Source organism: Amblyraja radiata, chromosome 2 (assembly GCF_010909765.2).
Source record: "Amblyraja radiata isolate CabotCenter1 chromosome 2, sAmbRad1.1.pri, whole genome shotgun sequence".
Classification (NCBI taxonomy): domain Eukaryota; kingdom Metazoa; phylum Chordata; class Chondrichthyes; order Rajiformes; family Rajidae; genus Amblyraja; species Amblyraja radiata.
Window position 1 is genome coordinate 63,443,368 of NC_045957.1, and position 17,622 is coordinate 63,460,989.

Consider the following 17,622-nt stretch of genomic DNA (forward strand, 5'->3'; position numbering starts at 1 on the left):
ATGGAGGTACGATGGAACTTGTTGTAGGGTTATTTCAAGGGATGTGCAAAGGAAACAGTTTACCTTCAGCCGATCAACCTCTACTTTTGAACAGGTTGCATGGTAGGACAGCAACTGAAAGAATAAACCAAAATAAGTCAAACCTGAATTATATAAGAATGTACAACAGATGGCAAATGAGATCAAAACATGTTATTGCATTACTTTCATTTGAATTACAAATTCATCTAGTCAGCAAAGCAAAGAATGGCAGTTTTAAAAATTGCTTTCCACAGCTGCAATGCAATTTATTTTACAGCATACAGAACCAAAAAAATGTCCCCAATGTTTATCTGTGTATCATTTTAATAGATTCAAATTTTAGTTTGAAAAAAAAAACAGCTCCACTCAGTCTATTTTTATTATATCCTAATTAAAAACATTCTTTTTTTATAGAGGCTCTCTGAGGAACAGAGAAGGGAGGAGTAAATCCTTCTTCATGCTTGGTCATTCCTCATTGGCACTGCCGACACACACAGCAGTTCTGTGGGCAGCAAAGATCTACGAATAAATCAATTTACGACTTGAAATCAAACCTCTTCAGACTTTGGAACAAGGGAGAGTAAAATTACAATTTTACTATGCATTCTTTATCTAATGAGTCAAGGGTGATAATTACATATTTTCCCCCTGGGGGTTTCAAAGATTTTCAGACAAAATTGTGGCAGGATCCTGGTAGAAGCCAGAAACATTAAAGGCCAACATACTGAAATAATCAACAACTTGCTCTGCATGCAAAAATGCTGATTGGACTCATGATTGCATCAAAGATATTGTCTTACAGACAAACCAGAGCATTTAAAACTATACCACTGTAATTAGAGAATGTCCACCCTGCTCCAGACCCTTTCTGCTGCAGTACTAAATGAGGAGAAAGTGCTGCAATCTAACAAATATTATAGCATTCGGTGAGTATCAAAATGTTAATAACACCTCATTTTCTTATGTATCTATTTGAAGAACAAAGCCTTAATTTTTCTCCCTTTCTAATGCTTACCTGATACAACGTTATGGTTTCAGAAGCATAGGCATACCACACAGAATAGGTTTTTTAGAACTTCCACTTTCCTATCTCCTTTTCTTGCACTATCTCTCTCACAAATTAGTCCTTGTCCATAGGGACATTTTTTACTGTTCCACCATTCACAAAGATTGTGGCTGACTTACATCCTCACGTCTTCTGTCCACCTTTGACCTTTACTTCTTAATATATTTGCAGTTAACAAAAATATCATTCAAACCCAAATTTAAAATGAACAAATTATCTTCTGTTTGCCGGCACTATATTGATCTAAATCATTAACACATTTTATGTACTTCTTAACTCCATTCATGAAAGGGCTGTTTCCAATATTTAGGCTATACAACCTAGTTCTAAACATACCAACCAGCAGGAAGACATTCTCTCATTTTACCATGTCATAACTAATAAATGTCTTACAATGTTTGATCTATCATATTACAATCTTCTAACTTTCAGAGACTTTGATCCAAGTTTGCAAAATTTCAACTTGCTAACCATTCATTGCAAAGACTATACATGATTACAATAGAGCCGTCTACAGTCTACAGATTCGTGATAAAGGGAATAACATTTAGCACAAAATAAAGTCCAGTAAAATCCGATTATAGATAGTCCGGGTTTACAATGAGGTAGATAGCAGCTCAGGACTGCTCTCCAGATGATAGGATGGTTCATTTGCCAGATAACAGCTGGGAAGAAACTGTCCATGAATCTGAAGGTAAACATTTTTACACTTCCGTACCGCTTGCCTGATGGGAGAGGAGAGAAGAGAGAGTGACTGGGTTCTCGAAGCAAAAGAGCCGAAATCATAGGCCAGTTAGCCGGACCAACGGTTGCTAAGAGTTAGTTAGAGTTCATTAAAATGGATGAGGGTTCCAAGTACAGGTACTTAGAAGCACATGATAAAATAGTCCGGTCAGCGTGGTTTTGTGAATGGGAGATCGTGTCTGACGGAGGTAGACACAAAATGCAGGAGTAACTCAGCGGATGAGGCAGCATCTCTGGAGAGAAGGAATGGGTGAGGTTTTGGGTCGAGACCCTGTAAATTGCAGGACAAATAAAGGAGAGTCAGTGGATTTTGTTTACCTGAATTTTCAGAAGGCCGTTGATAAGGTGCCTCACAAGAGGCTGCTAAAGAAGATGGAAATCCATCATATGAGAGGGAAGATGCTAGCATGCAGAGAAAGTTGGTTGAATGGCAAAAGGCAAAGAGTGAGAATAAAGGGGGCTTTTTCTGGCTGGCTGCCAGCGACTAGCAGTGTTCCGCAGTGGTCGGTGCTGGGGCTGCTACTCTTCACGATGTATATCAATCATTTTGATGAGGGAATTGAAAGCTCTGTGGCCAGGTTTGCGGACGATACGAAGATAGGTTAAGGGGCAGGTAGTGTAGAGAAAGGAGGGACTCTGCAGAAGGACTTGGAAAGGTTGGGAGAGTGGGCTAAGAAGTGGCAGATGGAATACAGTGTAGCAAAGTGTGGTCATGCATTTTGGTAGTAGGAATAAGCGAGTTCGGTATTCCGACTGCGCATGCCCAGGTCATAGGTCAGTCGCGATAAACATTCTCGGCAACTGTGCTGCTGCATGAATACAGAGCTGCGTATCATCCGTAGTCAGGATCGAACCTGGGTCTCCGGCGCTGCAAGCGCTGTTGCATTGCTACTGGACCTCCAGAGTGTCCCATCCCTGTCCGGGGGCGGCCGGAGATGTCCGGGGTGACCCTGAACTGACAGGACACCGGACCGTAGCAGTGGCGGCCCAGGCTTCCAGCCAGCGTGGAGAAGAAGCGCTAACTCCAGCTCAACTCTGCTTGTCCCGCCGGGTTAACCGACAGCCCTGGACTGACGGGATAATGGTCCGGAGCTGTGTAGTTAGCGCTTCCTCCCTGCACTGGCTGTAAGCTTGGGCCACCACTGCATGAGCCGGTATCCTGTCAGTCCAAGGTCACCCCGGACATCTCCGGCCACCCCGGGACAGGGATGGGGCACTCAGGAGATGATGGGATTGGCCAATACCAATTAACAGTGCTTACAGTGCCGGAGACCCAGGTTCGATCCTGACTACGGATGAAACGCAGGTCTGTATTCATGCAGTAGCACAGTTGGTGAGAATGTTTATTGCGAGTGACTTTGACAAATCGCATGATTCTTTGCATTTTTCGGAATACCGAACTCGCTTATAAAGGTGTAGACTATTTTCTTAATGGAGAGATACACGTATACACACATATATGTATGTACATACATGTGTGTGTGTGTGTGTGTGTATATATATATATACATAATGAAAAGATATATAAAGATATACATAAAGAAAACATATATATAATGAAAAGTCTCATCTTGACCACTTCCTGTCTGTGCTGTATATTGATTTTAGAAAAAACGCTGTATCACTGTGATATTTGGCCATCTTACTCACAGTCGGCCCCAGCTGAGCCAGCCCTGAGGATTTTTCCCATCAATAAAAAAGAAAAAAGTTATGAGTGTTTAAAAAACCTTGAGATCAGCTGACGATCTCGCCTGTCAATCACCACGAAGAAGGTAACGCCCCTTCCGGGGAGGGGGGCAGGACTATAAAACCCCGGATGACTGGATGTGAGTCAGTCACTCTGCAAGATTGCGAGGGAAAGGCCACGACTGTCATTCTAAGCTGCGAATCAACTGAACTGCGAGTCTGCAATGTACTTGCAATAAATGATTTGTTAGCCCTTAATGACAATGCCATGAGTTGTTTGGCCTGCTGCCCTGCCTGTGCTTGAAACTGCCATGCTTAATTGGAAATGAATTGACAATGCCATGAGTTGTTTGGCATGCTGCCCTGCCTGTGCTTGAAACTGCAATGCTTTATTAGGTCCAACTGTGTTTGGAAGGAATAAATGCTTTATTAGGTCCGACTGTGTTTGGAAGGAATAAATGCTTTATTAGGTCCGACAGTGGTTAGTCCAAAAGTCCCGCTCATTTCCTGACTTCCGCTTAGTTGTGCTGATTGCGTAATTTCCAATGAGTGCAGAGGTCGCGCTGATTGCATAATTTCCGGTAAGTGCAGAGGTCACGCTGATTGCGGAAGTTCCGCTGACTGCGGAAGCCCCACAGTGGAGAGGCCGCGCTCAGTAGATTTGTGTGAGTAGATTCAAGAAAGGTCATATATATGTCATATATATGGTGTGTGAGTCAGTATGTGTGTGTGAGTGTGTGTGTGTGTGTGTGTGTGTGTGTGTGTGTGTGTGTGTGTGTGTGTGTGTGTGTGTGTGTGTGTGTGTGTGTGTGTGTGTGTGAATGTGTGTGAGTGTGAGTGTATGTGTGTGTGTGTAAGATTCAAGATAATTTATTGTCATGTGTCCCAGATAGGACAATGAAATTCTTACTATGCTTCAGCACAACAGAATATAGAAGGCATGAATACAGAACAAATCAGTGTGTCCTTATACCATTGTATAAATATATATACACATGAATAAATACAACAGATACAGTGCAAATAAACAGATAATGGGCTATTAATGTTCAGAATTTTGTTTGAGTTGAGTTCAATAGCCTGATGGCTCTCGGGAAGCAGCTGTTTCTGAACCTGGACGTTGCAGTCTTCAGGCTCCTATACCTTCTACCTGAAGGTAGCGGGGAGATGAGGGTGTGGCCAGGATGGTGTGGGTCCTTGATGATGCTTCCAGCCTTTTTGAGGCAGCGACTGCGATAGATCCCCTCGATGGTAGGGAGGTCAGAGCCGATGATGGACTGGGCAGTGTTTACTACTTCATGTAGTCTTTTCCGTTCCTGGGCGCTCAAGTTGCCGAACCAAGCCACGATGCAACCGGTCAGCATGCTCTCTACTGTGCACCTGTAAAAGTTAGAAAGAGTCCTCCTTGACATACCGACTCTCCGTAATCTTCTCAGGAAGTAGAGGCGCTGATGTGCTTTCTTTATGATTGCATCAGTGTTCTCGAACCAGGAGAGATCTTCAGAGATGTGCACGCCCAGGAATTTGAAGCTCTTGACCCTTTCCTCCATCGACCCATTGATGTAAAGGGACTGTGGGTCCCTATCCTACCTCTTCCAAAGTCCACAATCAGTTCCTAGGTTTTGCTGGTGTTGAGGGCCAGGTTATTATGCTGGCACCATTTAGTCAGTCGGTCGATCTCTCTTCTATATTCTGACTCATCCCCATCAGTGATACGTCCCACAACAGTGGTGTCATCTGCGAACTTGATGATGGAGTTCGCACTATGACCAGCTACACAGTCATGAGTATAGAGTGAGTACAGCAGGGGGCTGAGCATGCAGCCTTGTGGTGGTTCCGTGCTGATTGTTATCAAGGCTGACACCTTTCCACCAATGTGAGTGTATGTGTGTGTGTTAGTGTGTGTGTGTGAGTGTGTGTGTGTGAGTGAGTGTGTGTGTGAGTGTGTGTGTGTGAGTAAGTGAGTGTGTGTGTGTGTGTGTGTGTGTGTGTGTGTGTGTGTGTGTGTGTGTGTGTGTGTGTGTGTGTGTGTGTGTGTGTGTGTGTGTGTGTGTGTGTGTGTCGTGGAGGGTGTGTGTGTGTGTGTGTGTGTGTGTCGTGGAGGGTGTGTGTATGTGTGTGAGTATGTATATTGGAATTGGTGGAGAGGTGGAATATTGCGTTGGGGGATCAGCCCTCCCGTGTGAAGCTGGGACCCAACGGGTCCCACTTAGTCTAGTATGTGTGTGTGTGTGTGTTTGTGTGTGTGTGTATAGATATACATATTGTACTTATTCTACACACACATACATACGCAAAAACAAACAAACAAACAATAATAGGGCCTCCAATTATGCATTTGTAGCTATGTCCTATTGGATCACCTTCAAAGGGAGGGTCCACACTGATTTCTGAGGGAATACACTACCTTATGGTCTGCAAAAGCTCCATTTACTGGAAGGGGTTACATCATATAGTTTGCCTGGACTGGGCCAATGTAGCAGGGTCTGGTGAGTGTGTACCAGGTGCTTGCGTAGCTAGCCCATTTCCAGATGGTTTAGTTTTATAAGTCTTTCTAATATAGGAACAAAGTCTAAGTGAGGCCTGCTGTTTGCAATAAATTACTCTTCTAGGTACTGAAATAAGTTTTCACAAAGCCAGGTGCTGTTGATAGCTTTCCTTACTGACTTTGATCAACTCAGAAACATGGCCACCATGCCTCCTTCATAGAGATGCTCATTAACAAGGCAAGGAAGGGATGACATCACTGCCACAGTTTTACTGTCCCATGGTCAACTGATCAATGGTACGCTTTTAGCTGGCATATGTTGGGATCAACTGATCCAATCATCACAACATCAATGCAGACCATGGTCGTGGCTCTGATATGCAAGTATAGGTAACCAGTTGCACTTCAAGTTGATCCCCCTATTGGAATAAGAGTACCTGCATCATGGTATCTATGTTGTTGAGACTCTTATAAATCATCAGTATCCCAGTTAATAACACCCTGCCTGCAAGATGAGCAGGCATATTCCTGGGGAATATGCTCACTGAAGGTCTCCCATAGAAGGTCGTCATCTGCTGACATTCACCTCCACTGTCCCTGCCTCTTCAGTCTCCTTCACTTCTGCTGGGGTCCTACAGGGAAGGTTTAAATCCTCATGATGAAAACGTTGTGGAATATGCAATAGACAGGGACAAAGTATCCAGATTTCACTGGGAAGTCCTGGAGGTTCCCTCAGAATTTAGCAGACATTAAAATCTCAAATTAAGGAGACCAAGAGTGCACTCCATGTATCTCCTCGTGGTCCTCTGGCTCTCTGGAGTTGAGAGAAGGAACCATTAAATGTGAAAAGTTTTGAATTTGAACAAAAGCTTTAATTGGAGCAGAGCAAGGCTTGGAAGATCCAGAATATGTTTAGCCAAGAATCAACTAAGAAACGTTGATAATGTAGAGGAATATGTCAAAGGGGTCTGAGTCAGGGAGGTGGAATATGCTAAGCATATGTGAGGCAACAGGAGGTTTCTGGAATTGGGTAATGCTTATTTATGAAGGCAAGTTACAGGCAGTATGATCCAAGGTAGATAAGGTTTACAGAAACAGGGATGGAAGCTAGCAATCCTGGAGAGATTTGGAATGGTGAACTTCTGCGTTCATGGTGACATAGCATTGGGTTTCTGTAATTAATAGCTTTGTACAATTTTAATGAGCAATGCAGTTCCTTCACTGCAATAAAAAGGTCAGTAAAGAAACAAAGATTGAAGGATTTGTTTTACTGAGTAGACCATTTAATCTCCAGGGAGCAGTTTGTACTAGGGTGAGTGGGAAATATTTGTCAGAATCCTAGTATTATCACAGATGGCACCAAGGATTGCCATTGAGAGCACGTTTAGCGGTTTTTAATACACTACAGCCTGCAGGATTCAAATCCATGCAATGTCAACAGAATTCAGTTTAAACATTTTTTTATGTAAAAAGGCCTGGCTGAATTTCTTCCCTATCAAGAATACAGAGGAAATAATTTTAAAATCGGCTTCACAATGATTTCAAATTTCTAGCCACTCAAACGATAATATCTGCTGTGATACAATTACATTGAGCAAGGGAAACCGATATTTCCCAACTGCGAGGCTAGATAAAAAGTTGCAGAAATGTAATCGTCGGAGAACTTTTTAAAAAGTGCTAAGTAATTGAATAAATAACTGAGAAATGTAATTGCAACCTAATAATACACAGCACAAAATAAAACTTCTATTTGCATGCTTCCATGTGATCCAAATTGCATTCAGAACATGCGTGGCTCATGACAGTGCAGTAAAATATACAAATAATGCCTCCGCTGTTAGACTGTCACCGATTTGCAATTAGTCACCTTTGCAATTAGATACCCAAGCAATCTAATTTCTTTCAACAAGGATGAAGACTATGGTTGAAGGACTGGAGCAAGTTTGGATGACTGGAGAGATAAAGGCTGCCTTTTATTGATGGATGTCATGCATGCCTTAGTAGTGGTTCCACTGGACCTTCTGCATGATCGGCAACTGGACTTCCTGACTAACAGACCCCAATCAGTGAGGATAGGGGACAAATCATCCTGTATGATAATCCTCAATACTGGTGCTCCACAAGGATGCATTCTCAGCTCCCTTTACTCCTTGAACACCCACGACTGTGGCAGCCATGTACAATCCAATTAAATTTACAGATTTACAGACGACACCACCGTTGTGGGCCATATATCAAATAATGATGAGATGGAGAACAGGAAGAAGATTGAGAACCTCGTGAGCTGGTGTCAAGGCAACAACCTTTCTCTCAATGTCAGCAAGACAAATGCAAGGAGGTGCTCTTAAAAAGGGAGATAATATCATAAAAGATCCACACCCCTCTGGTCACGCTCTTATCTTGCTACTACCATCGGGAAGAAGGTACAGGAGCCTGCAAAGTCTATCAGGTTCAAGAACGACTACTTCCCAGCAGCCATCAAACTCTTGAATATTGCATAACAAGCAGCATTATTTCAGCAACTATGATCTGCAATGGACTTTGTTTTGGATACACTGTGGACTTCAGTTTGTGCATGATTATAATCACATAGCATTAATGATGATTAATTTATTGCATTATTGATTATTGTATACTTATTGTGTGTTTTGCGTTAATGGGTCTGTAAAGCTGCAGCAAGCAAGAATTGCATGGTTTTGGTGATGTTACATATGACAATTAAACACTCGAGCATTCTTTGCAGGTTCAGGCAGTGAAGAGAAGAATCAAGAGTCATGCCAGCTAAGATGCATCCCATCAGTATACTTTCTATAGTACATCTCGTAGAGGTTTGAGAGAATGAGCTGAATCTTCTTAGACACTAAATACAGTAAAAATGCAGGTGCACTTCTTCATCCATCAATCTCAAGGGACCAGGTTCAGTTGCTGGTGATATGGACCCCAGAGAACTAGAAGCTGTCATCCATCTTTTTAGATGCTCTGCTGATGAGGACAAACTGCATTCTTCCCTTCGCTTCCTTCATCCAATAAACAACCCTTCTGTCTGACATAAAGGACTAGTTTAATGTCTTCTCACCAGCACATGAGGTTCTAGATCTCTTTCCTATACTTCATCTCATTGTTGTTGTTCAATGGGCCAACAACAATGATATTATCGGTGCACTTAATTGACCAGGTTGGTATTTAACTAAGCCACACAGTCATGACTATACAGGACGTTGAACGATGGACTGAGCACACAACTCTGGGAGACATGGATCATGAGAGCTATTGTGGAGGAAATGTTATGACCATTTCTAACCAACTAGGAACTGCAAGTCAGGAAGTCCAGAAGGTAGTTGCTGATTCAGGCCTCATGGCCGAGTTCTAGAAGTTTAGGGCTGAGCTTTTTCAGTATTGTGGTGTTAATGGCTGACCTGTAGTCAATGATTAGCATCCTGATATAGAGTTCTTATCGATCCAGAGCTGAATCCAGAGCAGAAGAGATGGCGTCCTTCGTAGATCTATTTTTGCAGTGCAGAAATTGCGAAGGGTCCAGATTGTCTGAAACACTGGTGCACATGTGTGCTGTTGCCACTTTTTCAACACCTTTTCATTATGGTCAACGTGAAAGCTTCTGACAGCAGACATTGAAATGGACCACTCTAGTTTTCATGGGGACTGGAATGAGGGAGGTTTCCTTGAATCTGATAGGGATAGTAGACTGTTGAAGAGAAGGGTTGAAGATGTTGGTGAAGACTGCAAATAGTTTATTGGTGCACAGTTTCAAAACCCATCCAGGCTGATAAAAACAGCTTTGACATCCGCCACCAAGATACAGTATATGGGGCAGAGTCAGTGGGGGGTGGGGAGGCAAGCCTTGGTGGAATTATAACTGTTCAAAATGGTTGTAAAAGGCATTGATGCCATTGTACTGGTAGAGATGTGCTGTTGCAAGAGATCGCCCTCAATTTCCGTTTTATAGTCCATACAGTTATTCATACTCTGTCATGGTCACCCACTTGCTGGAAATCAGCCGCAAGTCTGATTTGGAATGTTCTCTTTGCTTCTCATAGAACTTTGTGGAGATCACACTTGACCACCTTGCACAGTACATCATCATCTTTCCTGAAAGCCTTGGATCTGGTCTCAAGGAGAGTGAATCTCCCTATTCATCCAAGGTTTCTGGTGAGGAACATTCCTAATTGCCTTTGTCAGAACACAGTCCTCAGTGCATTCTGCAGTGGGAAAGGAGACATGCTGATTGAATTTGGTAGGTACGTTGCTAAATTAGATTGATTGAAGTCACCAGTGATGATAAAGAGATGATAAAATGTTTCAAGAAAGTTGATGACCAAGTATTATTTGTCGAATGCCATCTTGACATTGGCGAGGGATGATATATAGACCACCAACAATGATGGTAGGGAATAATTCCCTCAGTAGGTAAAAAACATGGAAACATAGAAAATAGGTGCAGCAGTAGGCTATTCGGCCCTTCCGCCATTCAATATGATCATGGCTGATCATCCAACTCAGTATCCCGTACCTGCCTTCTCTCCATACCCCCTGACCTCCTTTAGCCACAAGGGCCACATCTAACTCCCTTTTATTGACATTTTATGAACAGGTATTCGAGGTCAACAGAATTGTCTATCACATCAATACATTAGTGAAGGTATCAAGAAATGTTTCCTCAGCAACCAATATCCTCAACAATATATTCAACACTGTAAATGATTGATGTAACACAGGTCTAGAGTTTAAGCCATCTTTAATTGTAACACATAGTATAGCGGTACAGCAGGTTGTTAGTTCATCACTACCACTTCCAAGACTGCCTAATGTAGGACGTGGGTGCTAATATAAATTATACAGTAAGGTGGGGTTAATGATGCTATCATTAGAAACATCTCCAGAGACGGGGTCCTAGTCTCACCAGCTAAACGCCTGATGTCTCGGACAACACGACCTCCGATACCGAGTCGACCAGGACTAGGTAGTGTTTATCGTGCCATTCGAAAATGTCTGCTGCCAGCGATGTCCAAGGCAGTGCTGGTGGGAGTTGTAGCAGAGGCTGTTTCTGTTGGTGCGGTACCAAACTGTTGCAGATGGGGCAGGATGCTGTTCTGTCCCGTATGTACTTGGCCATACCGGGCCAGTAGAACATGCTCTGTGCGTGGCCCAACGTGGCCTCTGTGCCTGGGTGACCGTTGTGTGCCTCTTTGTAGTATTCGTCTTGTAACGATGAAGGGATCACGACTTTGTGGCCTTTAACTATGACACCTTCCTGTATTACCAGCTCATCGCGGACTAGGAAGAACGGCTGCACCTCCAGTGGTGTGCTGGATTGTTTGTCTGGCCAGCCTCTTTTAATTATGGATGAGAGTAGCTGAAGAGTGTCGTCAGCGGCTGTGTGTTCAGCCAGACGGCGCAAGTGTTCCGTGGGAATGAAGTCAACCTTGAGAACCATAAGCTCATCCCGTTCATAGGGATGTCGTTCACTGGATGCACCTGGTGCATGAGAGAGTGTCAGCAACGAGCATGTCCTTTCCTTTTTTGTAAACGATTCTGAAGTTGAACCGCTGGAGCTGCATCATCATGCGCTGCAGTCGTGCAGGTGCTGCGTGTATAGGTTTGTTCAGGATGGTTACAAGTGGTTGGTGGTCGGTTTTGACTGTTCCCAAAGATGGAATCCTTGAATTTTGAACAAGCGAAGACCACAACTAGCAGCTCTTTTTCGATCTGGGCATAGTGCTGTTCGGTGTCCGTCATGGTGCGGAAGGCGTAAGATACAGGTAGTACAGTCGCACAGGTAGTACAGTCCCATCGGCAGATGTTTGAAGGCATCTTCGCCCAGCCCTTATTGTGAGGCATCACAGGTTATCGTGACAGGACGCTTCAGATCGAAGTATATCAGGGTAGGAGCGCTGGCCAGCTGAAGTTTTAAAAATACCAGTTGATGCTGCTGGTACCCGGTCCATTCAGTCCTTGCGGGTGAGTTGTCTCAGTGGTGAACTGGGTTCACTGAGATTCGGTATGAACTTACCCAGATAGTTCACCATATCCAGAAATCGTTGTAGGCTTAGCACGTCAGTAGGGGCTGGCATTTCTCGGATGGCAGCAGTTTTCTTCGGGTCAGGCTTAAGAACATCAGAAGTGAATACGTGTCCGACATAGGTGATCTCTGGAAAGCGGAACTTGCATTTCTTAGGGTTGAATTTTAGGTTAATCTCACGTGCCCTGTCCAGAATATGCTTGAGGTTGTTGTTGTGCTCCGCTATGTCCTTGCCATAAACCAGGATGTCATCTACGATGATGGCACACGGGAGGCCTGTGAACAGCTGTTCCATGGTTCTTTGACAAACCTCACTGGCCGAGTTGATGCCGAATGGCATTCTAAGAAATGTGAATCTGCCAAACGGTGTAGCAAACATAGTGAGGTTCGAGGACTCGTCATCTAGTGGTATCTGCCAGAACAAGCTTTTTGCATCTAGTACAGAAAACACTATTGCACGCCCGATTTGTGCCACGACGTCCTCGACAGTTCTCATCGGACAGTGTGGGCGCTTGATGGCAGTGTTTAGATCTCTTGGATTGATGCACACGCGGAGCTCGTTTTTGTCTTCCTTTTGCGTGACAACCATGGTGGAGACCCAGTCTGTGGGTTCGCTGATTTCGGCTAATACACCCATGGAGACCATGTTTTTTAGTTCAATCTCAATTCTGTCTCGCATGGCATGTGGCACACGGTGGGGGGCATGGAACGCTGGGTCGACGGTGGGGTCAATGGCGATCTTATAGGTCGCAGGCAGCTTGCCCAGCTTGCCATCGAACAGATCAGGGAATCTTTATATCGGGTCCTCAGATATAAGTAACTTGTGAACGGAGCGGTCGAAGGAGACTAGCCCTAGGTCCTGGCACGCATGGATGCCCAGTAGAGTCACAGTCCGATTTTAGGATATAGAAAGTCAGATTTCTTGTGGTGTTTTGCAGCACACAATTAAAGCTAGTTCTTCCAAGAGGATGCAGGACCTCCCCCCTCCCCCCCCCCCTCCCCATAAGCATGTAAGTTAGAGCCATCTCTAGTCAAGGTCTCATTATTTTTTATCTTGTTGTAGACATGCAGAGACATTACCACCACGCGAGCCCCAGTATCCAATTTGGCCTTCACAGACTTGTTGTTAATTAGCATGGACACAGAGGGATCCAAAAGTTTACCAGCTGTGTGTAGGAGTGTATGCACAGTGGACTCTTCACACGCGCTAATTTAATACTGCTGGTACCAGGTCCATTCAGTCCTTGCGGGTGAGTTGTCTCAGTGGTGAACTGAGTTTGCTGAAATTCGGTATGCAGATGCTGCATACGGCGTCGAGACGCTGCATACGCCCGTCGAGGAGCTGCGTGCGGCCTCAATGCGGCTGCGGGCCGACAGGCCGTTGTCGCGCGGAATTTTTGGACAGTGTCAGTTTTTCGGAGCCCCGCGCAATGTCGGGACCTGCCCCGCACAACTCCATACACCTCCGGCGATCGAGTGGGACTGGCCCCGCGAGGCCGTACGGCTCAAGTGACCACGTTAGGTCGCGCTTGCCGCATGCAGTCGCATGCTGGTGGGACAGGCCCTTAAGTCAAACGCAAAGAAAACACGATATACGGACGCAGTGGGTCACTTCACGCTGTCTGACACCATGTAAATAGTTGATGTAACACAGGTCTAGAGTTTAAGCCATCTTTAATTGTAACACATAGTATAGCGGTATAGCAGGTTGTTATTTCATCACTACCGCTTCCAAGACTGCCTAATCTTGGTTTCTTGGTTTCTTGGTCCTCCAAAATATTCCAAATGGAATTTAAACTGTAGTCTATGTCGAGCTGACCATTTAACATTTTGCAAAAACAGGTCAAACGGTGAGCTTCACGTCTGTCTTGGAGAGGGTTCCACCCCAGAGAATTCATAAGTTTGGTGACACTCGCTTCTCTCTCATAGGTGTTAGTAACAAATCGAGCTGCCTGTCTTTGGACACGTTCGATGGAAGAAATTTTTTTATTTGTGTATGGGTCCCATGCTGCAACTGCGTAGTCCAAATGAGGTCTAACGAGGGTGAAGTATAGCTTCTCCTTGACAGAAGTTGAACAATGATGAAAGTTGTGCCTCAGAAAGCTTAGGACACCTGTTGCTTTCACCGTAGAATGATGAGTCTGACCATTCCAACGCAGATCATTCTGCAATTTGATGCCAAGATACTTGGTTTGTTTGGATTCTTCAAGGGTGGCACCAAGTATATTGTAAGATGTTTCGCCTGGATTCCTCTTTCTGGTGACACGCATAGTTTCATATTTGGAAGGGTTGAACTGCATGCCCCATTGTTACATAGAAACATAGAAATTAGGTGCAGGAGTAGGCCATTCGGCCCTTCGAGCCTGCACCTCCATTCAATATGATCATGGCTGATCATCCAACTCAGTATCCCGTACCTGCCTTCTCTCCATACCCTCTGATCCCTTTAGCCACAAGGGCCACATCTAACTCCCTCTTAAATATAGCCAATGAATTGGCCTCAACTACCCTCTGTGGCAGAGAGTTCCAGAGATTCACCACTCTCTGTGTGAAAAAGGTTTTTCTCATCTCAGTTTTAAAGGATTTCCCCTCTATCCTTAAGCTGTGACCCCTTGTCCTTGTCCATTGTTGTGACCACTCAACCATAGTATCGAGATCCTTTCGGAGAGCATCTTCATCATCAGCTGACTTAATTGGACGGTACAGCAATCATCAGCGAAAAGTCTGGTCGCACTTGTGACTTTTTCATGGATGTCATTTATGTAAAGCAGAAATAGGTGTGGGCCAAGTACTGTGCCCTGAGGTGTACCACTCAACACTGGATGCCAATTGGAGCTCTTTCCGTTCACACACACACGCTGAAGACGTTTCGTCAGGAAACTGGAAATCCATCGTTTCGTGTTGGAACGAATACCATAGAAGTCAAGCTTCCGAAGCAGTCTCTGGTGTGGGATGACATCAAATGCTTTTGAAAAGTCCAGCACATCTAAATCCGTGATGACGTTACTATCAAGGTGCTTGGCCAGGTCATTTGTCGTCAGGATAAGCTGAGACTCGCATGATCTATGCCTCCTAAATGCATGTTGGTTGTCAGCAAGAATGTTATGTTTGCTCACGTGTCGCATCAGATTACTATCAATTAAATGCTCCAGCAATTTGCAGCAAGTACTTGTTAATGAAACAGGACGATAATTCGCTGGGTTGGTGGTTGAACCCTTCTTAAATGTCGGAAGTGGGTGTTAATATAAAGTATACAGTAAGGCGGGGTTAATGATGCTACTCTACTATGATTGGTTCACATGCAATAACCAATCTACAAACACCTTAGCTAACTCAGAGCAATGTCAACAGTAGCTAACATTGTGCATTTTTAAGAATAATGGTTCCCAACCTCGTGTGGTCAACCCCTTTGATAGCAGGGAGTAGAGACCAATGCTTAATGGGATGTGTTATAAGAGCTTTAATAATATTGAGAGCATTTAGTTCACACAAAAAATCTTATCACAATGGCCACCCCAGTGCCTGAGAATGCCCAAGTTGAAAGTCCCTTGAATTATGGAGAAGGGCTGGTGCGAGCATACATTTTATTGAGTATGAACAAGTATCATCAAGATGATAATGGACAACAAAGTTTAAATCACAATAAAACAGATCTGATATCCACCATCAAATATATGGAACAGAATCAGTGGGGGGTAAGGAGACATGCCTTTGTGGAACTAGGACTGTTCAGAAGGGATGCAAAAGGCATTGAGCTCATTGAACTGGTAAAAGATGCATTGTTGCCAGGGTTCACTCAAGCCACGTCTACCAGTTTTGTTGATGTTACTGAAGCATTATGTGAAGTTCAATAGATTAATACATAAATTTGCTCAAAGGCTGAGAAAATGAGTGGATAGTAGTGTCAAGGTAGAGTTAAGCTAGGATAGAGTTAAGCTAGGATATTGAGTCAATAGCAGGCAATGCTTGAGAACTATCAAAGAGTTGGTGTCTCAGGAAATGAACACAGGTGAAAGGTGAGGAATGGGAGCGAGCATAGCTCCTTGTCACCTTCCAATGGAACATCAGGTTCTCTCTGAATATCCACCTGTGATTTACAAAATGCACATATGAGGTATTAAACATTATAACCTTTATTTAGCTATTGCTCAATATTTTCCACGACAGTTTAAAACATTCTAAATTTTTAAAACATACTGACATCAAGAGCCACCGCTTGCTTTGCCCAGGATTTCTTCACTTCATTGTACATTAGAGTATTGTTAATGCCAAGACCGCAGAAAATGACGAAGGCCTAGAGTAAAGACAGAACAACACATCAGCACCTTGACTCAAAGTTATGGGTAAAGTTACAGCTGCAACTAGGTGTGCAGCTTTCAATGGAAAAATAGCTGCATTTATTTCAGGCATTCAAATTTGGCCAATGAATATTTGATAAATATTTAAAATATATTTCAAAAATATATTGAGGAAAAGTATTTTATCTGGCTCGATAGAAAATTCCTTATGAAGCTATTTTTGAACAAATTCTGAGTGAAGAAACTAGATTGCTGCTGCTGATGATGGAGTTCACATTCCAGAAGCAACAACATGTACTATTTATTTGGTACCGAGCAGAACACAGAGTCCAGATTATGTCTGATTATTATTGATATTCTGACATTATTTGCAACCATAATGAATTTGTAAAAATAACTGGTCAAATTGTGATTCCAGCACATTATATTAAATGAAATGTGAATTCCTTTTAATATGTTTGAATTTGGAATATTGTACCCATTTAGATATTGGACAAATTAGCTGTTACAAGAGAACAATTTACTCCTTTCACTTCACTTGCTCTCAGGCTTTCAGTTTTGTTGTGTAATAGCGACCTGCTGATTTGTTTTTCAAGTGTGAAATACAATCAGTAGGTATGTTGCAAAGCCAACCTGAAGCGTCGCTGAAAATCTGTCGCTGCGGGTATGCGCGATTTTGGCGCCGTTTAGAGGGGGGCGGGTTTAAAACGCGATTTTCTCTAGGCTGTTCAAATCGAAGATGTTCAGCCTAGTTAATTATTAACGAAAAATCGCTGAAAGACCCCGTCGCAAAAGCTATTATTAGTTTTAAAGGCCTCGTAAAATAGTTATAGTAGTTTAAAAATCAATCTCTAAACCCGCGAACACCAGCAACCGCAGGGTCTCATAAAGCAAATAACTGAAGGTATGCTGTATATTTTTACATTAAAAAGGGCTTCTAAAGATCCCTTTATACAAAGTTTAATATTGCGAGTAGCTCATTTTGGGCCCATTATATCCCGCAGTATTTTTCTGGGCATTTGAGGGCACAAATCTACCGCAATGTGAACGTTCTAAACCAGCGCGTTCACAGGGACCCACTGGAAAGCTGATTTAAATGTGCATTTATTTACAGCAATTGAACACTAAATTCCTTCCATTTGGTCTATAAATTAATGTAAATGAGATTTAAAAATCATGTTTTATTGTGAATTATTTGTGAATATTATTTAGACATTTAGGCTATTTAAAAATGTTAATCATTTATTAAGAAATGGATAGATGTTTAGATCTAGTAATTGAA

General features: G+C 43.2%; 1 protein-coding gene across 1 annotated transcript in view; it reads right to left on the reverse strand.

Annotated features, from left to right (window-relative positions):
• Nucleotides 1-17,622, reverse strand: part of LOC116990306 (dual 3',5'-cyclic-AMP and -GMP phosphodiesterase 11A-like) — a 266,877-nt gene that overhangs the window by 112,916 nt on the left and 136,339 nt on the right. The window contains exons 9-10 of the mRNA XM_033047817.1: nt 16,244-16,336; nt 64-114 (exon numbers count right to left, since the gene is read on the reverse strand). Coding sequence (XP_032903708.1) covers nt 64-114; nt 16,244-16,336 — 144 coding nt within the window. The remainder of the gene's footprint in view (nt 1-63; nt 115-16,243; nt 16,337-17,622) is intronic.